At 38.0% G+C, this 26,485-nt stretch overlaps 2 protein-coding genes and 1 long non-coding RNA gene across 3 annotated transcripts; 2 read left to right on the top strand and 1 right to left on the bottom strand.

The window, feature by feature from the left end:
* Positions 1–606: 606 nt before the first annotated feature.
* Positions 607–14,515, bottom strand: LOC113676794 (BTB/POZ domain-containing protein 7). Its single transcript, XM_027193506.2, has 8 exons — positions 14,389–14,515; positions 12,328–13,610; positions 11,481–11,689; positions 10,850–10,925; positions 4,302–4,585; positions 2,702–2,966; positions 2,178–2,308; positions 607–2,071 (listed from the first exon to the last, which is right to left on the bottom strand). The coding sequence occupies exons 2-8, from the start codon at positions 13,400–13,402 to the stop codon at positions 1,928–1,930; spliced, it is 2,184 nt and encodes a 727-aa protein (XP_027049307.2). The 5' UTR covers positions 13,403–13,610; positions 14,389–14,515; the 3' UTR covers positions 607–1,927.
* On the top strand, positions 7,237–9,534 carry LOC149034120 (uncharacterized). The gene is made up of 4 exons (XR_016182829.1): positions 7,237–7,782; positions 8,821–8,946; positions 9,150–9,205; positions 9,347–9,534. It is a non-coding gene; the product is annotated as an uncharacterized LOC149034120 (long non-coding RNA).
* Positions 14,516–15,009: 494 nt separating the features above from the next.
* Positions 15,010–26,273, top strand: LOC113676796 (C-type mannose receptor 2). The gene is made up of 8 exons (XM_027193508.2): positions 15,010–15,383; positions 15,990–16,262; positions 16,450–16,506; positions 17,225–17,369; positions 23,168–23,442; positions 23,785–23,985; positions 24,615–24,836; positions 25,383–26,273. The coding sequence occupies exons 1-8, from the start codon at positions 15,326–15,328 to the stop codon at positions 25,547–25,549; spliced, it is 1,398 nt and encodes a 465-aa protein (XP_027049309.2). The 5' UTR covers positions 15,010–15,325; the 3' UTR covers positions 25,550–26,273.
* Positions 26,274–26,485: the final 212 nt, after the last annotated feature.

The following is a 26,485-nucleotide window of genomic DNA, read 5'->3' as shown; positions in this document are numbered from 1 at the left end:
AAACAATAATGATTACGTCCAAGAGTAAATTATAACGACTCCATATTATCAAAAATACTGCTTTCGGTTGAAGTAAAATAGTCAAAACTATTCTAATTGCATTAGGAATTCAGTCTCAATCCCTTTTTCTATTTTCTTTCCTCTTTACTTTTACTCGGAACGCGATATAATTTTGTTCTTGAAAGTTGGTGAGAGCCTGTGCATTCAGTTACAAATCTCGATCAGATTTACTGGATTGATCTTTCAGAGTACAATCCTGCGTGTGAACAAACTCTCGTGTTTGAATTTCGACTTACGGCACAGCCGCTCCCTCACCAACAGCAGCGCTCATTATGGAAAAAGTCACCATTGTCGAGACCCCTGCGATTCCCAAACGTGTTAGCGTCAAACTCAAAGAAAACATTTCTAAGTGTCAGTAACCACGATGGACAGTTGTGGTTTCAACCGACATATTACGAGATATTGAGAAGCATACGAATATCTAGAAGGCAACTGAAATAACTGAAATCTACTGGGTGCGTCTTCTGTACCAAAACAATGCATTAGGAACAAGATATTCCGTGAGAGAACAACGCTAAAATGCTAAAAAGCAAAAGAAAAAAATTCTTCGATATGCATATTTTTATTAATTTTCATGACGTTCAATTTTTTTTAAATCCATGCATACCCTCTAAATTTTTAAGATATTGTAGGATTTAGTAGCAATATTAAAATGTCTTCAGAAAGTAATCAACGACAAATATGAAAAATAACAATACAAAACTATAAAAATAAGTGAAGTGTAATTAGCTAAGCGAAGAAGCCCCGACCACGTTCAATTTACCAATTCAACCTGTGTTTACTCCCTTTACCACATTGTCAAACTTTGAATCAATGTCAGTATCTGAGCAACTTCGCACCTACCCCTCCCCTAACCCAACGACAGTCACTTGCTAACAATTTAGGATCAATGCTGGGTTAGGGGAGGGGTAGGTGGAAAGTTGCTCAGATACTAACATTGATCCAAAGTTTTCATACGAAACTGAAATATTGACATGATAATAACTTTGTTTTTAAGTTAAAAAGATCAAGTACATTCTCAGACATATTGATGTCTTGTCCCGCCAGCTCGCGAATGAGACCTCTCAAAGTGGCCTGGTTTCACGGGCAAGCTAACTACTGCCTGACTTATTAAACGGAAATCAAAGTTTCTGTGGGACTGCAGAGCCTTACCATTTTGATTCCCAAGATCTGATGGTTAATTCTCCTCACTAGCTGGTACACATTTTCTAGTAAATAAGTTACGAGGATTTGGTGTCAGATCAGGATAACAACTTCTACCAGATAAGTTTGCTTGTTGCCTGTTTGTTTGATAAGAAGGTACATATGAATCACTGAAAATGGATCGTGCTCTCTCTATCGCTCAGGATTCTACGACTTCCGCGGCCTCTCTAAAGACTCACTTTTTTAATCTTACATCGAAATATTTCTGTTTTGTTCTTCTTACAAAAATCCATTCCAGTCAGTGTCTATGGCATGCAAATTTTTAGACCTGGAAATGAAATTATTCATTTTAAAACCAAAAGGTTATCACTTCCCCTAAATTTGCGTCAGTTGTTGGGCAAGACAATCGAGTCAAATCTCGTCAATCAGTAGGTGTAAGGAATCACGGTTTTTTTTCCCGATTGTCGCTGCATACAATATCCGCAATCTTCGTTCAATATTGTTGAATAAGTGATATTATTCTGTTTTCAGGGGCTTTCAGAGTTTAAGAACCGAGTTCGACAAACAATCAGAGTCCAGCAGGATTCACTCGAGTGTCACAAGATAACACCTTTGGTTAAATTTATCTTGACAAGGATTGGGAATACTTGTTGGAAAGTAAGAGACAATATTAATTTGGTTGCTGGTTAAAAATGACGGTAATTTGAGTTTTAACCACATAGTGTCAGCTACTTTCACTTGTTCCGTCATCATCTAAAGATTCCAACAAATGGTCCATATGGAAATATTCCGGGGGAACTCCACCAGAGGACGAAGACACACTGGACGTAGGAGAGGAAGGTAGGGCAACGTCTGGTACTGGGTATATCTGTAAAGAGAATGACAAGATGTGTTTAAAAAAAGAGAATACTTTATGGATAACCAGTCAATTCAAGCTCATTATTGTCACGTCCTGATGTGATTTGTTTGTTCACCTCAGCAGAAGGGCCCGCTCCTCTGTGCAGGTAAACATCCGGAATACATGAAGGCGTCTCCATGGCTACATCCGGGAGAGCAAACTCTCTCCCTGTAACTGGCGTGCCACTAACGGCAGGTTCTCTTTCATCTAAAATGGAAAAGAAAAACGGTACCAAGTGAGATAAACAAAAGGATACACAATTACGTAGACCAAAAAAAAAACACAAGCTTTCCCTTTCTCCTGGAATATAGTTCTGGAATGTAGAAACTACGAAATATTTCCAAAAATTCGCAAGAAATATTTAGCCCGGTGGTTCGAGAGAAGTGCAAAAATTTCAGTATGTTTACTCCCAATCTATTCAAAGAAGTTATGGACTTCTGGACCTGACTTATCAACCGGAGACAAAACCTTTGTTGACATCACGATTTCAGCTTAGAGGTCAGAATACCGAAAAATAGGACGACTAAGTGCGTAATAGCTTAAACCAAGCTTTGAATGAAATTTGATTGGTACAAAGGATGACAGAAACAGCCAACATACCGGGAGACCCTTCGTTCATTCCCCCACATCTCATGTATCTCTCCAACTCATTTCCATCCCTATTAGAGCCCAAACCCACTGATGGACGTCGTTCGTCTCGTTCCAATCTACCCGCTGCCGAAGAGGCGAAGGAGATCGCTGGCGCAGTGTAGGTTCGTTTGTGCGATTCCACCATATACAATGTGTCAGGCATGTTGTGTGGTACACGTGACATACGATTTCTGATCAGTTCTTTTTCCGCTTCTTTGTGTTCCTCAAGGATGGCCTGCAACAGTGAGAATGTCTTAAAATGTTTAGCCGGCTTACAAAACGGAAGAAGGGGGAAAGTCAATTAATTTGAGCGCAATGAGATCTTTGTGCCACAACCACCATGGCTGAAAATTTCTAGCCGGCTCACAAAACGGAAGAGGAGGAAAGTCAATTAATTTGAGCGCAATGAGATCTTTGTGCCACAACCACCTTGGCTGAAAATTTCTAGCCGGCTTACAAAACGAAAGGAGGGTGAAAGTCAATTAATTTGAGCGCAATGAGATCTTTGTGCCACAACCACCATGGCTGAAAATTTCTAGCCGGCGTACAAAACAGAAGGAGGGGAAAGTTAATTAACTCGAGTGCAATGGGATCTTTGGGCAACAACCACCTATGCTGAAATTTCTAGCCGGCGTACAAAACGGAAGGAAGGGAAAGTTAATTAATTCGAGCGCAATGGGATCTTTGGGCAACAACCACCTTAGCTGAAATTTCTAGCCGGCGTACAAAACGGAAGGAGGGCAAAATTTAATTCGAGCACAATGAGGTCTTTGTGCGACAACCACCTTAGCTGAAAATTTCCAAAAGTGCAGCACCGGCCTGGACGATCTTTTAAGCTGACTAGTCAGGATTGTTAATAAGTTGGAAAGCAGATGGCAAATAAGAAAAAAAGGCGGCTTAGTTACCTTGGACACCATGTTTTTTAGTTAGATTATACGCAAGAATGGGGGCTTTTTATTTAATGTCCTGAGCGTTTCAAAAAGTTCGCCTGACCCAATTCCAAGTAAAGTCTGAACGAAGAATCTATTCCTTCATCTATACCTGTCACCAGTAAATAGTGCATTCAGTTCAATTCATAACTGGGAAATGGTTGCTGGTATCTGTGGTATTTTAATAAATGTACTATTTTCCACCAGCACTAATGGTAAAATGAGGTGAAAGTGATCTCAGTAACTGGCTCAGGATGGAAGACTAGCCGGCGCTGTTTGCCAGCTAGCAGCTTTTACTGACAGCTCTGACTAGAGATTATCTTTTCCAAGTCAATACCATCCCAAATTCAAATTTTTAACACTTTTGCCAAAACAAGATGTCAATTAAAATGCCAACATTCTTATTTTTCGATTTCTGATCACCTCAGACCAACAGTGGATGTACTAAAAGTAAGATATATTGCAAATGAATGAAGGGGATAAGTTTCAAACGAAATTTTGGTACTGTATAAAATAAGAGCGCTTCCCTCTAACGAAGGGCTAACGCTCGATCGATACGTCAGCTTTAGAAACTCTTTGAGTGGCCAATCCACATTATCAACGCACCTGATTACAACAAATTATCTTCAGAGAATTTTTACCTTTGCTTCTTCAAAGTAAGGCAAGAAGAGCCTTGGTCTGACAAAGTCCTTCTCTTCTCTTCTCCTCATCCAAGGCAGATTGGGATAAAAATTTCCTTCGCCAATATCCAGGGGCATGCCCCGGTCAACAAGACCCCTGCGGAACACCCCGTCCAGGAGCTCGCTGTGTGGGGGAAGCACGTGACCAATTCGCACATGTTCGATAACGCCTGCTAGAACCCTCTTCAACTGTTTGTTATCGATGTCACGTCGCTTAGCATTCTTTTTGTTGTCCTGGACTGGATCTTAAAGAACAGAAAAGAATACTTCTGAAACTAATGTAAAAGATTTGTGACGCAAAACAGGTTGGGGTTTGTCATCGTGGTAAATAACAGTTCCAGAAGAGAAGGATAATTGTTTGTCTCACGATATGGTCACTTCGGATGCAGATCGTGACGTTTCGACTGCATACTGCTAGTTTTCTGCAGGCGATGAGATCTTGAGATCTCTTGACAGACTTTATAACGTTCATTTCCTTAAATATAATTATGTATATGCTTAAGTGAATAAGGAGCTGCACAGTTCTGATTGACCTAGAATAGTATTATTACTTCCAATTATACCCCAACGCGAGGTGTTAATTATCAGTACTAATACTCTTCTTTTTAAAATGGTCGCCATATTATTTTTTGATATTCTGGGAAAGAAAATAAAAGAGAATAATCTGAATACCAGTGCAAAATACAATCGATAGTACAATAGCAGTTATACTGAGAGTGTTTGTAATGTACATTTGTATTGTACAGTCTTCTAAGATTTTTCCACTGTAATAATTTTAAGAGTTAGGATTGTTTACTTAATTAAGCCAGTAACTCCCATGAGTGACTAAGACAGAATTTCTCCTTACCATATCAATAAAATATCAACCAAGTAAGTCGTGAGAATAAAGAAAAATATCAATTTGGGGATGAGTAGTTGATCCAATACTAAATTCTCTGAACTAACATTATAAGGATTGCATGGTTGACAGTAAGGAGAATTACAAATTTTATCTGGGAGTTTAAGGGTTAAAGAAGTTAACTGATCATTTTTGATATCCTGAACTATTTTTTTCCCCTCGTTATTTTCTTATACTTTTCTGCACATATTAGCATGTACTGCTAGGGGCCTAATTGGCCACATCAACCGAAGTTGAAATATAGTTATTTCCTTTGTTACTTACTTATTTACTTCATGTTCATAATTCAACCAGTGTTGAGTTGCTACCCCTTTACCTTCCAGTAGAGACCCAGGTGGAAATCTTATTAAGATCTTGGAAGATCTTGTAAGATCTTGGAAGATCTTGTAAGAATCTTATAAGATGGCAATTAAGATGAAGATCTTACTAAGATCTTATTAAGAATTAATAATCTTAATAAGATCTTGCCAAATTTCTTGAACAAATCTTAACCAGGTTTGAGCATTGTAAGATCTTAAAAGATCTTATTAAGTTTATACAAGAATCTTGTAAGAATCTTGACAAAATTTAACAACACATGGGGATTAAGATCTTGGAAGGTTCTTAACAAGATCTTATTAAGTTTATTTAAGAATCTTGTAAGAATCCTCACAAAATTTTACAAGAAATGGGGGTTAAGATCTTGAAAGGTTCTCAACAAGATCTTATTAAGTTTATTTAAGAATCTTTTAAGAATCCTAAAAAAAATTTTACAACACATGGGCTTTAAGATCTTGAAAGTTCTTAACAACATCATATAAAGTTCACTTAAGAATCTCAGTTGTAAGAATCCTAATCTTTAAGAAAAGGAAGATCTTACAAGCTTCTTGACAAGATCTTGGTAAGTTTGTCAAGAATCTTAATAATTAAGTAAGATTTGTAAATGTAACATCATAAAGATTCTAGACAGGATTTCATCTAAAGTTCATCTAAGAGTTTTGTAAGAATCAAAATTTTAAGATCAGTAGGAATTTAAATGTTCTTGACAAGATTTTATCAAGTTCATTCCAGTACATTCTTGAGTAACTTGAAATGCTTATCCTGTTCTTTTCATAAGAGAGCATGGGGATGCATAAGGCTTGAAACCTCTCACACATGATGTGAAAAATCCCATGTCCAAAAGGGGATCAAATAACGTCAAGTAAGCTTCTATGGTATGGTGTGCAAATTTCAGACCCGAGAACACAATACACATGCAGCTGCTTTCTAACGAGGTAATTGTTCCTCTGGAATTATGGTATCAACAGATTAAATTTGGACAGACTTTTCAGATTACATTTGATGATTGATTATGAAATATACTGAACAGCTAGTTTAAATAATCTCTAATCATGTTCATAGGGAGTGTCTAGAAAGGGATTAAACCTTCCCATCTTTGCCTTGAACATAAAGACACCCATAGATAATGTCACCACATTCCACAAGCAAGAGACTTTCGCTGATATGGTTCAGAAAAAAAAATATGGCAGTATGCAGACAGATGGCAGAATGAAAAGATGTATTTAAAAAAAATTCATAGCTAGCTACTTGTAAAAATATTTTTCAAGAAAGTTGCACGAAATTTGTACTTTCACCAAGGCATTCCACGCCACAGCGCATTCGCAGAATTGCAAATTGTACACTTGATCGTTGTTGTTAACCGTTTTTGCACCATATCGTTTCGGACAAAGTTCGACAGAAATTCTACTTTGGTCGAGTGTTATCTGCCTGGTTGCGAAATTTAACTGTCCCTTACAGCCCTAAAGAAGAAGAATGATTTTGAGAATTAGGATTTTACCGACCAAATTCTTTACAAAATAACTAACAAATAAACGTCGAAAATTTGCAGACCGGTCAGATGGCAGAAATTAAAAGTATTTTTAAAAAGTTTATAGGTAGTTACTTACAAAATACTTGCGAGAGTTGCGTGACATTTTGTACTTTCACTAAGGCTCTCCCCAGTCTCCCGCTACGGCCGGCGCAAAATTACAAATTGTTCACTCGACCGTTGTTGTCAACCGTTCACGCGCCATTTCGTTTCGGCAAAGTTCTACAGAAATTTTACTTTGGTTGAGTGTTATCTACCTCGTTGCGAAATTTAATTGTGTCTAAAGCCCTGGCGAAGAATAATGATCTCGAGAATTAGGATTTTACAAGCCAAGTTCTTTGCAAAATCACTAATGTTACTGTCGCTTAAAATACAGAAAATGACGCAGTCGGTAAGTAACATGAGTTTACAGCACACCAGAGAAGATAAATCGCGTTTTGCTTTTCTTGTGAAAGAACACTACGATTACACATTCAAGGTTGCGATATCCTTGTTTTATTCTGTCACGTGAAGTGGTCTCAGGTGAATAGTTTACACATCTAAGCACATAGAAAGCACACGTATGATTGTGCACGACACTCGCTTCATAACTCAAGGAACACATTGGTCTTGGTAGTTTAAGTATCTTGAGAAGATTTCCAAAAGAGCAACTAGTGCACGACTGCAACTGAAGCAAATGAAGGCAAATCATCCCGAAGGTAAGTGCTACTGACTTTTATTCATTAAGTTCACGTTATCAACATTACACATCTGGAAGGTGATGCGATAGACTTATTTCTCGCACTTTTTAGATTCTTTTAGCAGGGACGAAAAAAGTGACGATAAGTTTATGTAATTGCAAGGCCACGGTATTTTTATATAAGGCAAATCATAAAATATCGTTAGGGTTCGATTTCGTCAGGAAGCGTTTTTGTTTAGAATTGAGTGGAAACTGACTAGAGATGTAACGCTATCATCATCAAAACCCCGTAACGGCGGCTGCTAACCTTACTGCACTTGTAGCAATTCTCTCAAGTCAGTTTTAAAAGAGAGATTGTTCCGGATTTAAGTGTTGTAGGCAGAATCATCGTAGCTTCCAGTCGTCTCGCATGGAAATGGTTCACAATAAACAATTAATTTGTCTTCGGCTTTACTAATAACCACTAGAAGTTAAACTAGAAGGGTGCAATAACAACGCGAAATCGATTATGGAATTACTTTATTCCCAAATAATGAATTATAAATTGCCACGTTCTACTTAAAAGTTTCCACTGATGATGATGATGATGAAAGCCAAACTGGGTTTGATTATCACGACCATGTCCACAGTGATGGGAATCTTCCCAAAGCAAACAAAAATTACCAAAAAATGGGAAGTTCTTCTGATGATGTAAGAACTCTAAATATTCAATGTTGGTGCATGATAGTTCATTTCCCCCCCTCCTTCAAGACTTCATTGACTTAAATGGCTTAAGGCAGAATTTTGGCACTGTTATCCTGTTAATTTTTACTCTAACACATTCTATACCTGTATTAATTCCATGCAACATTTTTTGTATTTTGTTTGGTTCTGTTTAGTTTTTATTTGTTTTGTTTTGTGAATGTGTGTGTATTTTTTTCTGGTTTTCATTTGATGCTGAGTTATGATTCCTAGCTTCCCTTTCTCACAATTTTCTTTGTTATAAAGGTTAATGAAACTTAATTCAGTGGAGGGATTGCTCAACAAATGTAAACATTTTTTCAATTCATATTCACAGGAGAACTGGAGAGATAGGATCACCTGTAAAAATGATTTTATCCTGAATAAAGTAGACTTTGAGTCCCATCTTGATGCTACAAGCACAAAATGGGATAGAAGGGTGGCAACTCCTGATTGTAAAAAGGTAATTTTTCATTTATCAACTTTTTGTGGGAATTTGGAATAGCTGTTTCAGCAGTGCAAAGCGTAAACAAAGTTTGTTGGATTGGAGTTGGGCAGTGCAAATTGCCAAGATTCATAACTGGGAACCTGTGCATAAAAATTTTGCTCTTCAAGATGATAAATTCTTGTTAAAGATAGTCACTACCTCCTTTTCTTTGCGTACAGATGAGGCATGATGGTGATCAAGGAGAACCATTGAGAAGCTCCTCCCCTCTACCTTAGTAAGTACTCCTCACAATGAAACCATGCTGCTATTACTCCTCTCTGGCAGGGATTTTAAAAAATATGCTCTCAAGGTTTTAGTATATTTTGTACCTGTATACAAATTACTATTTTCTTTTTTTCTTTTTTTCTTCCCACAGGAGCCATAAAACAGAAATTTGGTGATGCCTAAATGAATAAGAGGTGGTCTCAAATAAGGCTCTACTTGAATAAAAAAAATTGCTTGGATTCCAAGAGAAAAGTTCACAATGTAGAGGGCAATGTTGAATGAACTAAGGCTTGGTCCATATTTGTACAAAATTGAAATATTTGCAAATTTGCTTGTCAAGTAGCTGTCAAATTGACTAAAATGCCAACTGAGATGAGTGATAGTGAGCTTTAATTCTTTGAACACGTTTGCTGCATCAAACGAAGAACAATTTAAAACTGGGACATGCCTTTAGTTATTATGGCTTTTTTGTGCAAGGATAACTATGGTAGTTCAAATCAAACTGTCAAATGACTCCAACAATTAAAACAATTGTTTTTTTAAATTTTTAAAACACACCAAAGGGAAGAACAAGAACTCTTCTTGTACAGTTGTCATTTAAATCGTGCATGTTTACCAGTTAACGTTTCTTATCAAGATCTTTTTTAGTAATTAATTTCACAGTGTTGAGAATTTGCAATAAATTTTGCTTAATGTTGGATGAAGAAATTCTTTCTTAGTGGTGATCTCCATTCCTCAATCATCCAGTTACTGCATATTGCATAAACCATCAGTTACCTACTATGGTCTGAAAAAAATATAATACTTAAGAATTTTTACAGATTCTGCAAAAATTCTTGTAAGTTGTTTGAAAATCTCACAAGTTCTTGTAAGTTCTTTTAGAGATCATTAAGACATTGTTGAGAATCTTAACAAGTTCTTTTGAAAACTTGTGAAGGTACTTAATTAAGATTCTTGTCACAGGAATCCTACCAGATCTTGTAAGATTCTTGTAAGTTTCTTACTAAGATACTTATCAAGATTCTTAGTTAAGAATCTTATAGAATCTGGTAAGATCTTGTCACAAGATTCTTGCAAGAATCTTGTAAGATCTTACAAGATCTGGTAAGATCTTGGCACAAGATTCTTACAAGAATCTTATAAGATCTTACAAGATCAGGTAAGATCTTGTCACAAGATTCTTACAAGAATCTTGTAAGATCTTACAAGATCAGGTAAGATCTTGTCACAAGATTCTTACAAGATCTTGTAAGATCTTACAAGATTCTTGTAAGAATCTTGTGACAAGATCTTACAAGATCTTGTAAGGTCTTACAAGATTCTTAATTAAGAATCTTAATAAGAATCTTAGTAAGAAACTTACAAGAATCTTAGTAAGATCTTAATAAGATTTCCACCTGGGGATATTTCACTAGTTTTTAGCTCTTCTCTTATTCTCCACAAAAACAACAACAGTGAAGAAAAAAAGCACCTTAAAAAATTCACATTGAATGCTCCACGGTGAGCCTTAGTAAGGACATGTTATCACTAACCTCCATCCATTACATTACAGTTGAATGATAGACCTTGATTCATGGATTGATTATTGATTTGAGAAAAGGAGAACATAATTTAATGACAGTTTTTATTTCAGAAATGATATTCATGTCAGTACCTTGTTCATTCATTTGACGAATGACCTGTGCCTCACCCCATTTAATGACAGACAGTAGAACATTGTGTTCACATGCCTAAAGGAGGAAAAATTGATCAATACTGTGTAACAACTAAGAAAGAATGAAAGAGGACACTAATATTACATTGACTATGGTAAGTAATGTGACCTATGAACAAGTTATATAAATAATTTATTACAATAAAATACTATTAACAGATTTTTTAAATTAAAATTCAACAGCTCCCTGTAGCCCAAAAAAAGGTTCAGGAGAAACTAACCTAGCCTGACTTTTCACAGTATGTGTTACAGCTTTGCACTCATGTTACATGAAAATGCATATTTTCAGTCAGTCAGATGCACGCAATTTTTTTGCATATTATAAACCCTTTAACTCCTAACAGTAGGAAATGTTCAATTTCTCCTCACAGTTTCACTGCTAAATTGAACTTTAAGATGGTGAGAATGAAAAAAACAGTAGCACCTAAAGCTGTGGATTGTCAAAAACATTCTCTTAGTCGGTACCAAAGAAAATATGTGGAGAGCAGTATGAAGTGTTTGTATTACACAGTTGCTGAGGTGTAAAAGGGCTAAGACCAGAATTCACTGGCAAAAGATTACATACACACACCTGCAAGAAATCAGATTTCAGTGCCTCTATCAAATACTTCCTTGGCATCAGAGTAAACATGTCAGATTGAGCGATGTTGACAAATTCTTCCTGTAGGAAGTGCATGGCTTGCCTGTAGACCCAGTCAGATCCATGAGGGAGGGAACTCCATTCCAGCGTTGGCAGAAGAGTGGATGGAGATAATTCCTCCAAGATGATGTCTTCGCAGCCTGATAAAACAGACATTGCAAAAAAACCAAGGGAGGTAATTTGAATAAACTGATAAGCTAGTAAAAAAGAATGATTTATGGTTTTCATCCTTAAGTTGGTCTTCATAGGTGTGTAATAAGCCCCATGAGTTGTTAGAAGAACACAAAAAAGATTGTAACTAACAAGCTGAAGGCAAGTGAAATACAAATTTTTTTCAGCATATCAACATAAGAACATCACAATATTGTCAGGTTCATGGTGTGAACTTGTACATCTTGTATTTCAAAGCAATTTGCATTCAGGTCAAATGATTTCAAACTAGATTGATTTGCTATATCCTTCATTCCAGGTACATTAGTAAGGTCTTTTAAAGAACAAAGAAAACTAAAAATAAACAAAACTGACACCATTTTAACCTTACATAATTTTAAACACCCAATATATATTTCTGTAATAGTAACGCAATACAACATAAGCATAGGTCATACAAGTGACATAAGGGCATAACCAAGTAAAAATAAGGAAGATAATCACATCATTATGATAGCAGTGAAATCCTACTTAAGTAACACAACAAAACAGACATAACAATATCCTGTCATGCTGTTAAGTCATCTGTGTGATCTTGGCTTTATAATGAACAAATAAATTTATTTACCTTGGATCAGTACTGGTAAGTCAATAAAGCTTGCCACTTCAAATACTTCCATGGCAATTTCTGCTGATGTCAAAAGTTTATGAGTTCTGGGTGAACAATATTTCCTGTCCTCAGAGCTCCACTTAACTACAGACGACAGATCCACAGAGTCGGTGTACATGCATTGTAAAGCTATGCGAGTGTACTGCCTAGTTATCACTGATTCATCTAAAACAAGTCTTTTCACTCCAGAACCTGTCTTTAGATAATCATTAGAGCCCAAATCAGATTTGAGCAAAAGTGATCTAAAGTAGTGTGATCTTGCACAAAGAACAGCTTTATGGCACAAAATCTCATATGTCTGATCAGAAATTGCATTGCCATCTGCAGCCACGTATGTGTCCGAAGAGTCTTGAGCAGGAAAAACAAAGGCGACATCAGCATATTCACCACATTTGAAAAGCAAGTTTAAATCCTGTTCCAAAACATTGGGTGTGCCAAACTCTTCACCCAAATTTATTAGAACATCAATGTATTCTAAGCCTGATTTTTTTGTCATAAAATCTCCTGTGTATAAGTAACATAGCAGAGCTGAAAAAATTTCTGTAGTCATTCCTTCTGTTTTAAACTCCATTTGAATAACAGGATGCTGCTCTGTATGCTGTGATAAAAGATCCTTGAAATAAGGACATCTACATGTAAGAATAGCCTTGTGGACATGGAATTGAGTGTTCTCAAATATAAGTGTTGTGTCAGCACAAATCCCTTCTTCCAGAAGCCGTAAAAGGTCTTTCTTCAAACTTGGTGCAGATTGCCTTACAAGATTGGTCTGATTCTTTAGTTCTTTTACATTCATCATTGCTTCATATTCTTCAACTAAAGCATTGATCTCCTGAACTGTCCATGTTTGTGTCAACTCTCGTAGCATTTTTCCATGATCATGGCTCTTGAAACCACTTTTACTCCTTGAGAGCTTTTTCTTAAGGGTGTTAAATTTTGATTGTTTTTTCCTCTTCTCCTCCAAGGTATATCGAGGCACACGCACAAGGGTTGGTTCCGATGAACTCTGCTCTAAAGTGGAAGTGCTTCCCCCCATTGCAATCAATAAATCAAGGTTTTTGTATCAATTTTTGTTTCATTCTTGATCAGATCCACCATAAACAGATATTATGGTGTCTTAAGGGCAAGTCAAAATACTCTATCACTCCTTCCATACTTCAAATTATCAGGAAGTCTCTCCTTTCACAACTAAATATGTCTATAGTATTTCATGATGTAAGGTATCAGCTGACCAATGTACAAGTCTGTAAAGGAAAGATGAGTTAATTAATACAGTAAATATGTAAATCCCCTGCACAAATTTTCACAAGACTCTGTCAAAAGACGAAAGCTCCTTCCCAAAAACAAACTATAAATTGCAAGAGCTGTACTTCCGTATCACGAGGTTGTAGGACCTCACACTCCCAAGTACATAAAGGTGATCTTGTGCAAAATTAGGCCCAAACGTTCTTCATTGACTGCAAACTTATTTTGATATTCCTGTTCTCAAACAACAAAACGTCTCTTCCACTGAATACTGGTGTATAATTGCGTTAATAATTGTTTTGTTATTGATCGATTATAGCCATAGTTCGGGTTGTATTTCACCACAAGAATAAGCTATTTTTGAATCATGAATCGCAATTTCTATAAATATGTGGAGTAAACGTTGAATAAATTTTCATTACAGATTATTAAATGAAATTCACTAAGAACGATTTTGGGCGAGAAAACGAAATTTTTGATATCTGAAATGAACTGAACATCTCTGAAAAGAACTGAACATCTCTCAGAGCTTCTAGAGCGCTTTTACGAAAATCAATGACACTTTCAAGACTCCTTGATTGTAACATAGTTACAAATTCAACTTGAAATAAATATATCGAAGGTCCTTCGCGCCAACGGCGAGGAAAACGTACTAGGAAACAAGAAATAATATTTTGCAATCCCCAAAGTATGTCGGCTAACAATGCGATCGACCATAACCTATCAATTAGATCGCGGAATGTGTCATAAACAAAATATTTTGTTCTGAGAACATACCTTAAATGATATTCATCCCACTCTATGTATTTCCCGTCTTCCGTAAATCTCCACAATAATTTCACGTATTGTTGTTGAAACTGAAGCAAACAACCAGCTGAAAACATTGAATACTCGGCATAAGCTTTGTAACCTCGCTTCATTCGTCCACTGTCTGTCGGCAATTCTTCGGTTCGTCTTCGTCACCACGGGAAATGATATGTTGTCGGATTTTACGAACGATGCTTAGCGAATCACTTTTTTTTTTCGTTTCTTTAATTTACTTTATTTTTAATTTTCATGCTTGAAATGGGACATTGTTTCCAGTAAATTATTTTTTCGGGGTTTGCCTCGCTGGCCCCGGAATCTGAGCGGAGAAAGACAGAACACAGAGCCAGATAATTAATATTTATTTCACAGCCAAAAATGGTATTTGGGTCGATTAACTAGCATTAGTAAAATTATTGAACAAGAAAATGTCTCCCAATACCACTTCTTAATGGGTTGTGAGTTCAAGGGATCGACATGATTTGATTAAACGCACTCTGACGGTCGAACGTGACAATACTTCTTTTCGTGACTAAGAACAGCAATGTAAAGTAGCCGTAATTAATATGTAATTGATTAAGTTATTAATTGATAAGGAGTAATCCATTGCTGTAAGAGCAAATATTCTCATGTTACTGACGTAAAAATAACGCAGTTGTCTTTGACATTCCCAAGTTGCTAGCCTCTCCATCATGAAACAACATATGAAAAGCGCTTCGAAACTCTCGCTTTTGAGTATTTTCACGGTCTCAATAACAACATGAACAACTTTCGAACAATACTTTTGCCATAAGAGCCAAAGGAACGGAAGCAGCTAAACTCAACGTTGTTGTGTTCTGTTCAAAAGAGAGGCATTTTCAACTCTAAATCAAATCAGTCGTAGTGAGTTGGAAGTTTGGCGGCCCGGCGTATGACGATGAAGTTTTTCCTGTTGCTGGCACTGTTAAACGTTGCGGCTATTATTCAAGGTAAGAGCGTGATATTTTTCGTATCGAAGCCTTATGGCGAAATTAAGAACTGTATCGGCCTATATTTAATTGTCTACAAAATTTTAATTGTCTACAGGAATAAAGACTAATGCCATCAGCTCGTACGATTGTCTTCGATAAGGTTCCTTGTGCATTTACACAATCACTACAACATCATATGATGTTTAAATTACTTTAAGGAGAAATCGTAACCCAACATCAAATTGTCATTCTAGAAATTATATTGCTATAAGTATGTGAAATAAATTTCTCCACCAACGATGATGTTATCTAAGATCACAAATATCAATTTGACTAAATGATATCCATGGTGTTTCGTAAGAGCATCGGTGATATTTCCACGACTTCTCAGCGTCTAAAGTTGTCTACCTTACCTCTGCAAGCTATCGTTGACCGGATTGAAAAATTACTTACTTTGCTTACATCTTACGTCATGAAGTTCTAGAAGTTTGCTTTGGGTCAAATATGGCGGTAGAGATAAGAGGGACCGTGGTTCTGTTCCACAAGCTTTAGACACTTAAGTCCAAGAATACTACAAAAATTTAATACGCACATTAAACGAAAACTTCGTGTCTCTCTTTGCAGCTGAGAAAGTGATATTGATCGAAAAAAAGCTTGAAGTAAGGAAGAGAGGAGAATGTGTCACATTCAAAGGTGAACACTACTTCAGAGTGAACGGTACACTTACATGGACGCGCGAGTCAAAACCCTTGCCAAGTAGCGACCGCTTTGTTATCTCAGATGGGGGCAAAACTCTTAAAATTAATCAACTGGAGGAATCAGATACGGCCCTTTATTCATCCACGATACAAACTGAGGGTGGATCAGAAATAACTCGGCACTGGATTGTAGTAAAAGGTAAAGAAACATTTTAAATCTACTCGAAATCTTTGGTCGCCATTAGGCGTCAACTTCTCTTTTCGCTAAAATGCCATGAGAGCTCTTTCTCAAACTTGCGTTGCATTTTAGATGCATTGTAAATAATTCCGTCTATCCTTCCCATGAAGTACTTTGATTGCCGTTTTTCGATTTCTTATTACTACAGGTTGCGATGTAAATGAGAAAAAGACTGAACTCAGCGGCTGTGAAAAAGCTTGTAAAAGTAAGTGCAAATTCTGCTCCTTTGATTCTCACGAAAAAAAACCGCGGAATAAGAATTTAGATTTCCTCACCTTTTCCATCCGATATTTGTCATTCTTTTCTAAGTTGCTGTAAAGTTTATTTAATTATTTTTAAAGGGGCCGCATCATTGCCACCGACACCCCTTAGTATATCTTCCGGTTCCTGTTTTTCCTTTCTACCGTTCCAGGCCCCTCTCAAGTCCGAGTTAGGTGATATGTATTTGAAGGAAAAATTTGGTAGTCAGTTTAAAGAAGTGGATAGAATAAGGAGGAGAATGGGAGTGAAGAGAATGGACACGGAGAAATGAGAAGGGGAAAGGGAAAAAGGGAAAGGTTGATTCGCAAAGAGTTGTGAACGAAGTTCCCGATGTTGTGGTCTGGCCTTAATATGGCCCTCATTTAAACCAGCTTTAAAGCTGAACTGAGCCAGTCTGTCTAAATATCGCTAATACATACATACATACATACATACATACATACATACAGTTCCGTGTGATTTTGCTCACTTCTCTTCCTTTCCCTCCTTTCTTTATTGAAAATTATAATTACGCTAAGCATCCTTTCCAGCTCACTCATGTAGCATTCGTTATCCTGTTATGTCTTGTTTTTGGGTTCATTTTGTTTGTTTGTTTGTTTTTTTGAGATATCACTGTTTTCGCATTTTTCCCCATCTAAGACAATTTTCTGGTTTCTTTCCAGCCATGTGTCTGAAAGATTGGCATTATTCCAATGGCAAGTGCTACCGATATTTCTCTAAACCGAAGACTTGGCTGAACGCGTATTATTACTGCCAGGGACTATTTGGAGCCAAACTTGCTACCATCGACAATAGCGTGGAAAATAGGTAAGAAGTGTTTTGATTAAGTTCACGATTACCTTTGGTATCATCTTTTACGACTTTATATCGATAAAACATGTGAATATTTGCTTTGAAAATTGTTTGAAATAGCAATTTGGTCAGTCCAATACAAACCTACTGTTAAATATTGCCATCTTCCGGTTCAGGAAGCTTCGTCTTGTTGACGGGAAGGTGGAAAGTAAACGGACTGGACATTAGGTTTGGAACAATTTCAGAGTGCTCTGATTTACCCTTGAACTCCCGTGAGTGATCAAGACAGAATTTATCCTTACTATATCTGTACAATATCATGAAGACAAGTGATGAGAATAAAGAAAAATATCAATTATGGAATTAGTAATTGATCTGATACCAAATTCTCAAAACTAACATAATAAGAATCATTTGGCAGACAGTAAGGAGAATTACTCATGAGATCTTGGGAGTTAATGGGTTAAATTAATGATGTTGGTGGTAACCCTTCCCTCCCCTTTTCCCAAATTTCTGCATGAAGGAAAAAATGGTTTTGTACTCATAATTTATCTTTATTTATTATTATATTTATCATTGCACGCATCGCATACAGATACTACGAAAATTTAAAAAAAAAACATATTTACAGAGAACAAGTTTCTCTTTTGTACCTTTGAGTCCATCTGCTTTTGTTCGCTTTCCTTAATTGTTATACAGCTTTTTTACGGTAACCAGAGGAAGATTTTAGATTACTTCTACAAGAGGCGCAACCGCCTCTATTTGTTCGTCAGGAACTCCCATCGGCTGCTCGACGGCCGCAATGTCATGCTCGTCATTCTCCTGTTCCATGCCCTGATTATCCAGCCCAATCAACGCTATCTGCTCCTCAAATTCTTCCCTTTGCTCATTCTGTGATGGATAACCTTGTGCAGGATGCTCATGGTGTCGGAAAAGGAAGGCAAAACAACCACAGAAGCTTGTCGGTTGTGTCTCTTCATCAATTTCAGGGTGGGGCACGCCGATAAGAGGAGGAGCCTCTTCTAAACCAGCGGGCAGTCGCTCTTCTCTTGGGGCCCCAAGAACATACATTGGAACTGCATTATGAGTCCTCCTTAGTTTGCGCTTTACATACCTTACTGCAGCAGCTAATCTTCTGAGGGGCCCTGCGGTATTAGGTTGCTGTTGAGGCTGGTTGCCATGTTGAGGATAATAGCCTTGTTGAGGATTTTGACCATTGGGAAGATTTTGCCCTTGTGGCTGTTGTGGAGGTGCCTGTGGTGCTGGTACTACCTCTCCGAAGGGTGGTGCTTCATCGATACCTACATCATTATTTGCCAGCAAGGCAACCTCGTTGCCTACTACAGCACCTGGAACCTCACCATCTCCATTCGCTGCTTCTATCTCATCTTCTACGGGAGGAAGTGGATGATATAAAAGATTGGCTCCCATGGGAGCTTCATCCTGTGGTTCTTCGTTTGCAAGGTCATCATGGGGGCCAAATAGAGCCAGATTACGGCCTGGAGCATCAGGAAGTTGCTGGCCAACCCCTTGCTCTGCAGCTTCGTCCTGTGGTACAGGATTGAGTTGGAGTGCCTGTGGGTTGTATTCGACATTTAGTGCCTCATCTACGAGTTGCCCGGCAATAGCATCGTTTTGAGGTCCTGGTTGGTTTCCCTGTGCATTGACTGGCGCATTTGGCCAGGTGTGCGCCTGTACTAGCTGAGGAATGGCATGTACTAAGGGAACCATTAGGGCGGGGTATTCTGCCATGTCGTCGTTTCCGTTGGGAAAATTATGTTGCTCGTATTGTTGCACTTGCTCAGGGTCATTATTCCCGACTTGCTCCCGTTCACGTTCTGATTCAGTTTCGTAATCCGACCCATAATCAGACTCGCTTTCATACATGGAAACGTCACTCGACTCATTGTCATACATTGATACATTTTCTGAGTGGATGTCGTCCACTGAAACGTGGTCTTTGTCTTTATCGTTTGAGTTGCAGTTTATTTGGAACTTACTGTCCACATTATCAAAGCCTCTCTCAAAATCTTTCAGTTTAAAATGCTCGTGACTCACGTGAGCATTTGAATCATGTAGTGCTTGGCCTACACTGTTGACGTTTTTCTGGTTTATGCAGAGTCCACTACTGTTTCCACCGAGAAGAACTTCATATTCATTTCCTAACTCCACGAAATTGTTGGTGTCTTCCCTTTGTTCAAAACGTGACAAATCCTGTCGGCACATTTGCCCAGGAACAGTGGAAAGTAAGGAAACGATTGGTGCGTGACTGCGTGACTTTTCGTCATCCGATATCGTATCATGTGAGATTGATGATACTTTTGCATCAAAGAGGGCAAAACCACAAGCTAGCCTTTCCGTAGGACTTTCTGTTTTCTTAGATTCCTGAATGGCTTGGGGTATGCGTTTCACAAAGTTTCCTGCATCACCCATGTCAGTTGACAGGGACAAATTTCTAAGAAAAGAGTATTTGCTTACTTTGCACCTAACTTGCTGTTGTCTAACACCACTATCGTTTAAAGACAAGCTTACGCAACAATAGTAGCGAGTGACGTCGCACTTTGGAGGCATCGGAGAGGTGCGTTCTTCCTGTTTAAGTGGCAGGACTAGTGCTCTTGAACCTCTGTCTTTAATGTGTCGAGGTATATTAAGAAATCCAGAACAGTCGAATTCTGCATTGAATAACATGATCGAAGTCACATCTTGCCTAGATATGACTCGGCATTCCCGCTCGTCGACGAAAGCGAATGTCTCCTGTTGTATACTCAATACTCGAGCTATGCTGAGTTTATAGATTCTCTCTGAGTTCTTTTCAGTAATATTCCCAAATTCTCGGGCTCTTTTAAATACGCCTTGAAGGAAAGTGAGAGGCATGTAATATCTCTTTGGTGTTAAAAGGACAGATGCATCTTTCTCTGAAGTAGAAAGGCTTTCTTCGTTGTACGCGACAGAATGCGACGCTTGATTGGACGTTCTCAAATGTCTGTCTGATGTTACGCGGAGAATGGCGCGTGGGCCCAAACAGTCTGCAGTCTGAATGAAACAAAGCAATACGACACGTTCATCAAAGTTTCTGTTAGAATTCAGTCCTTGAAACCAGTCTAACACACAAATACGTACACCAGATAACAGTGTTTCTTTGGCCAATCGAGCATTGCGAGCCATGCATTTAATGTTTCTTTGTCTCGCTTTTCGTGAGTCTTGGGCACCCCGTGGAATAACTGGTTCTTCCTCTGCTTTGGACCGTCTGGAAAAGTAATGATAACCAATTATGTAGGACGTTGTAAGGTAAACTTTTCGTGTATTACAACTTAAACATCTGTAAGTGAAAGAAACAATGGTGTAGGAGAATTCAAGGAACGATACTTAATGCAATTTTCCTTGATGATTAATTGAACTCTCCTGAATCATTTGTGAGCGACTGGAGACAATGCAGATTAAACACGTGAGCATAACTGTCGAGCTGTACTTTCTGTCACCCTGCGAACAGCTATTAACTTTAAAGTTTGTGAACGAAGACATTCTCTGAAAACATTCAGATAAAGGTAATTTGTTGCTACATTCTGCGTGTGAAGTCTTGTTGTACTCTCTTGTGCGGCATTACTGTTATTTGACATGTATTTAAAAGTGTAAAACTGCTGTAATTACCTGGTCTTTTTACCTCGATCAAACCAGAAAAATTTGATTGCCGCCACTACTGCGGCGAAAAACTCCATGGTAATGATCATCCAGTACAGTGCTGAAAAGGAAACAAAGGATTTGCATAAAGAAAATGAAGAACGGTGGCAATTTTTGAGCCAGATCGTCAAGTTAAGAAAATAGAGAAAGCCTGATGTTATTCATTTGTCAGATGTTTAGTTCAAATGTTTTGACGTTGCTGATCCTGGCATTATGAAGGAAGCTTGTTTTAATCGAACTCTTACTTTACGTTATAGCTCAATAGCGAGTTCTCTGCGGCTCTGTGGTAGGACATCGGACCGCAAAATCTGATGGTCAAACTCTTCGTGGGAGCTCGTCATTTGTCCATGTCCAAGACCGAACTCTTAATTTACCATCTTTCCTACTCTGTTTTCCCACAATTGCACTTTTGATTGGTAGCAAACTTACGCGCCGATTGAGAATGGTTAAACTCACTTACATACTGTACGAAGGTTGCTTTAGAAACCGCCCAAATCTCTCACTCAGAATACGGATTTTATCTTGCTGCATTTGTATGCTGTAAAATACTTCTCGTCTCTTCCATCGAATGTGCAGCATTTGGTTTTAAATTTTAAACATAAAACACCTTTTGCCTTTACAGCGTTCACAGCAATATATCAGAAACAGACTTCGGGAAACTGGATTGTTACCTATTATTATTTCTGTTAACGTGATGCGTAAGCTCTCTGATAATGGACGTTTTTTGTTTTATTGAAACTGACGTACACCGTGCGCGCGCTTTAGAAGGAGTTCTTTGAAAACAACAGTTCTTCACGCATTCGAAGGCCAGTTCGAATGTCAGTATTCTCAAGCTTGCGTCAGATTCATTGGAAAGTTAAAATGAAATTTATGATAGTCGTAAAAAGTCTTAAACGATTGGTGTACGAGAAAAGGAAAACTAAGACACAACCTCTTTGGCCTCGAACAGAAATGTAATTTTCTTTCGATGACTTTGCAAAATCCTTTTCCGATTGCTTAACGCGTGCTATTACAGCATTTTTATCACTTTTTAGAGTTTGATACTCTCTTGGAAGGGTGAGGACGGAAAATTTTATCAAATAGTTCCTTTCTTGCCACGTTGCTGTAATTTGCGAAACTGAAAAAAATCTCCCTCTCAGATAAACTTAGGGGAAAATGGATTATTTGTAATTACCTTTGTAGCACTCAGTGTTTGTAACAATATGCTTTTGCATTCCATAATGTAGCATTGATATCACAGCTAAAATTATGCCAAAAACGTGGAACTTCATTCCGCACGTCTCCATTGCAACACACGGAAGTAGTAATTTAAAATGGCACGTCATCAAACACTAATATACAAACTACCTTTAATTAATAAACGCTACGTTAGCAGATTGTTAAATTAGGAATAATTAAAAGATAGCATATCTCTATTTTTTCTGTATTATTCCAGTCAATAGCTTACAAGCAACAGCGCCGGCAAGAGAAGGAAAGCTTAAAAAATGAAAACGTTTGTTTAACCTAGACTGTAAGCATTTGTCTGTAATCGATCTTTTAGTAAAGGGGGAAAGTTTCTAAAGAAACTGTGGTGCCGCGTCGGTGGAAGAGTATAACATGGTAATTTAGGATTATCAGCTGAGATGATAACGTTAATTGGCCACCGTAAAGAGTTTAAAAGCTGATTTTTCGAGCGTTAGCCCTCCGTCATTCGCTCTGATGAAGGGCTCACGCTTGAAAAGGTGGCCAATTTACGTTATCAACTCAGTTGATAAACTAAATTACCCTATCTTTTAATAGTTCTTTATAACCTGTAATATTGTCTACAATCGTCCTGCTGGTTTTGACATTCCTTTTATCTTAGCTGCTCTCGTTATATTCCTTCTATCACAAGATTTGAGGATATTATGATGTACCTTACATGATATGAGTCTTGAACCCTCGACCTACCGCACGGCAGTTCGGCTCTTTACAACATGAAATAACTAATTACGGTCTGGGTTTAGGAACTTCCAATGCACTGAGAACTGATGTAACATCCAAGGAGAGTTGCAACTCTACTGTTCGCTTTGAAAAACCGAGATAAGCTCTTGCTGTGATAAACTACCAAGTGCGTCATGTTTACTGCGTCATGTTTTTCTCGTGTTTATCTGCAGATTTGTAGGAGGGCTTCTTGAGTCAGGCGACGGTGCTTGGATTGGATTGAACGACAGAAGTAAAGAATCACGGTACTTGTGGAACTACAACAAGTTTGACACACCAAGATATTTTGCATGGGACGAAACCAATCCCTCCAACACTGAACCGAACAACTTTAACGGACAGTGCAACGTAGAGAGTTGTGTTGAGATGAAAACCACCAATAAGAAGTGGAACGACGCGGTTTGTATAGCCCACAGGAATTTTGTATGTGAGAGGGAGTCCATAAAAGGTGAGTACTGGCATGTAATTTATCACAGATAACGTCAAAATGTGGTAAAAACGAACAAGAAGCAGTCACGTGTGTCACTGATGTTCTCACCAAATTTTTCCTCCCGACAAAAATGTATGCATTAACACTTAAAAAATAAATTCCATACTGTCGTGAGTCCGTACAGTAAAAAGTCGCAGATGACGTCAAAATGTGTTAAGAATAATATTTATGGGGTCATATTTCCCCAGAAGTGCTTCAGTGAAGTCATCAAGAAATTTTCCAGGAAACCAGTCTAGCAGCGCAACTCCACTCTGAATGTGGCAGACACATGCAAACTTCCTCTTCGTGTTTTCCCCTCAGGTCTCTCTGGCTGGGAATGTCCAGGTAATGGTATGTGTTACTGGTACGCGCGCGAGACTGTCACATGGGACCGGGCGCGACAGAAGTGCAGAGACAACAATGCTAGGCTCGTAAAGATAACTAGTAGCTCAAAAAACAGGTTGATCGGAGATATGATAAAAACAAATATATGGATTGGACTTAACGACCGAGTGGAAGCTGGTAAGCATACGATGGGACACAGGTCGAACGTGAAATATCGGGAAGGTAGTTTCTTTAAATTGAGAAAGGCTCGTGTTTTTGAACGCACTAGCTCTTGCTTGGACAGGTCTAATAAAGCACAGTAGAGTGCATCTGAAATTTGTTCAGTAACTGCCGGACGAATTCTCGCACCAGATTGAATTGATCTTATGTGATATGTCCTTTTGTTGTCATAGGCTTGAAAACGTTTTTTTTTTTTTGCGTTTTATTTTGGAATCTAACAGCATAAGTTGGTAACCTGTGCGTAATTCAGTGTTTTTCGCAAAATTCGACAATTAAACTGTTGTAAGATATATTTGGACACAAGTTAGGAGGACTGGGTCTAGAACACAAAATCGAGGCTTACTGCAGTCCTTCTAAAGTGGAGTATTTTGAATCAACGGGCTCGTCTGTTTTCGCTTGCTTCCTTAAAAACACCTGAAAAACTTTTCTTTAGAGATTTGTTGGAATAAAAATAAGAGGAAATCCGTTCAGACAAGTCGAACATTGGTCTCCAGGGCTTTCAGTTAGACGTACCAGATTTAGATACAAAATGCGCAAGCTCATCTCCTCTTCACGATAATGATAATGATTGATTTTTGTATATGCAGGGATATATGTATGGAACGACATAGGCCAAGGAGAATTCAACAACCGAACTTCATATTTCAACTGGGACAGAGACGAACCAAATGACAAACATTATGACAGCGGTGCACCAACGAGGTGCGATGGCGAGGATTGTGTTAATATCCATATCAGGAATGGTGAAGTGACTTGGTTTGACTTAAACTGCGAGATCGCGCTGCCATTTGTCTGTGAAAAGAGCCGAGGTGAGGACATATCTCTTTTAACCCTTTAACCCCTAAGAGTATTCAGCTTCTAATTTCTCCTTACAATATCACCTCTGAATCACACATTAATGTCACGAGAAGAAAGGGAATGATCATCAACTAAAGAATTTCTTGATTGTTAGACAAATTCTCCTAGTAAGCACCTTAGTACATGTACAGAGAACAGTATGAAGAATATGAATACTGATGTTAGGGCGAGGGTAAAATTTCAGTATACCACCTACCCCCGTGAGTCAAAATATTTGATGGGAATTTCTTAGGTCAAACTGGCTTTTCTTCGACGTATTACAAAACAACCTCTCTCTCTTTTCTTTTTGTTTTTTTTTTTTTTCGGTCGGGGTGGGAGGACCTCTATCCAAGTGACGCACAGCTTGGTTCAGCCGTATCAACTAAATTTCGGGCGGTGTTTACAATCCCTATAATCATTTATTTGAAGGGCCGTCCTGTTCTTTCTTCTTTACTAATACACCTAGTGAACTTAACCTTAGCATGTAAATTTCATTTGTGCCAATTTCTTATTTCCAGACCCCTATCTAAGCTTTGCTGCTTGGATAGCCATTTCAATGGGTGCAGGACTCTTACTCAGTATAATTGGTGGACGAGCCTACATGGAGCTTATACATCGGCGAGGACGCAAGCAGGTGAAGCAGATGATAGGGGAAGCCACTGATAACGATGAAAAGAAAGACTAGAGCAGGAAAAAAAAATTTATAAAAGAAATGACTGTTGTTTGAAAGCTGGATCAGGACCTGGTTTTTGCAGCCGTCACGCAACGCGCTCTCTTTTTCATAGTGTCTTGCATGACAAGACTAACCGACGGCTGTGATGGAGAGTCGTTACCACGATCCGCTCCTTCAAAACTTCCAACTCCCAAAAAATACAAACAAGGATGACTTAAGCTCAGTCTAATTTAGTTTCTCAACTCCAGATAATCCCTTTTAGAAACATGTTCAGATGACGTCATCGAACTTTGTTCCGAGCGTTCCATGTTGCAATTGGGCGTCGTTACTTTTTCGGCCATTTGCCTTGCCCGCGTGACAGTTTCATGGTGACATGGTCACGGGTTTCGGAAACTAGTTGACTGGGTTATTTATTTAAGTTGCAGATTGATTCAAAAGTAGACATATGGAAGATATTCATGAATATGTATAAAAAAATTTTTATCTATGATTGTGACTCAGATTTAATAGGATAAAATGGCATGCTGCATTTGATATTTAAAAAAGTTATTTTCAAGCCTCCAAAAAAGATTTATTTTCAGACGCTACTTTAAGTTATTTTAATGACGTATCGAAACTCGCTTATCAAAGAATTCCACAGTTACTTCATTCATTCATCCTCGTTCTAACAAGGTTTTTTATTTTTACCTTTAAATGATTTAAAAATTAAATTATTTTAATTGTTCTATCGATAAAACATCGATGTTTTGGGCATATCTAAAGTTACTATTCCACCTCACCTGGTTCGCCCTGAATTTTTCAACCCATCCATACATTTTTCACAAAGCAGTTGATGAGAACAGTCATTAGATTGTTTTTCATTGTAAGGAAATGACAGTATACCACTGGTAAACTCGAGGAAGGCGACTGTCTTACATTCGAACCTGTATTAAGCGGCCATCCTGTATT

Source organism: Pocillopora damicornis, chromosome 14, assembly GCF_964200805.1.
Source record: "Pocillopora damicornis chromosome 14, jaPocDami1.2, whole genome shotgun sequence".
NCBI classification, from domain to species: Eukaryota; Metazoa; Cnidaria; class Anthozoa; order Scleractinia; family Pocilloporidae; genus Pocillopora; species Pocillopora damicornis.
This window is presented reverse-complemented; position numbering and strand designations above follow the sequence as displayed.

What these genes read in the sequence shown, in the direction of transcription:
- LOC113676796 (XM_027193508.2), top strand. Translation starts at nt 15,326, where the DNA reads ATGACGATGAAGTTTTTCCTGTTGCTGGCACTGTTAAACGTTGCGGCT. An exon ending in GCACTGGATTGTAGTAAAAG is followed by an intron (nt 16,263 to 16,449) that starts GTAAAGAAACAT and finishes TTATTACTACAG; the next exon opens with GTTGCGATGTAAATGAGAAA. An exon ending in TGAGAGGGAGTCCATAAAAG is followed by an intron (nt 23,443 to 23,784) that starts GTGAGTACTGGC and finishes TTTTCCCCTCAG; the next exon opens with GTCTCTCTGGCTGGGAATGT.
- LOC113676794 (XM_027193506.2), bottom strand. Translation starts at nt 13,402, where the DNA reads ATGGGGGGAAGCACTTCCACTTTAGAGCAGAGTTCATCGGAACCAACC. An exon ending in CTTACCAGTACTGATCCAAG is followed by an intron (nt 11,690 to 12,327) that starts GTAAATAAATTT and finishes CTGTTTTATCAG; the next exon opens with GCTGCGAAGACATCATCTTG. An exon ending in GAGCGGGCCCTTCTGCTGAG is followed by an intron (nt 2,072 to 2,177) that starts GTGAACAAACAA and finishes TTCTCTTTACAG; the next exon opens with ATATACCCAGTACCAGACGT.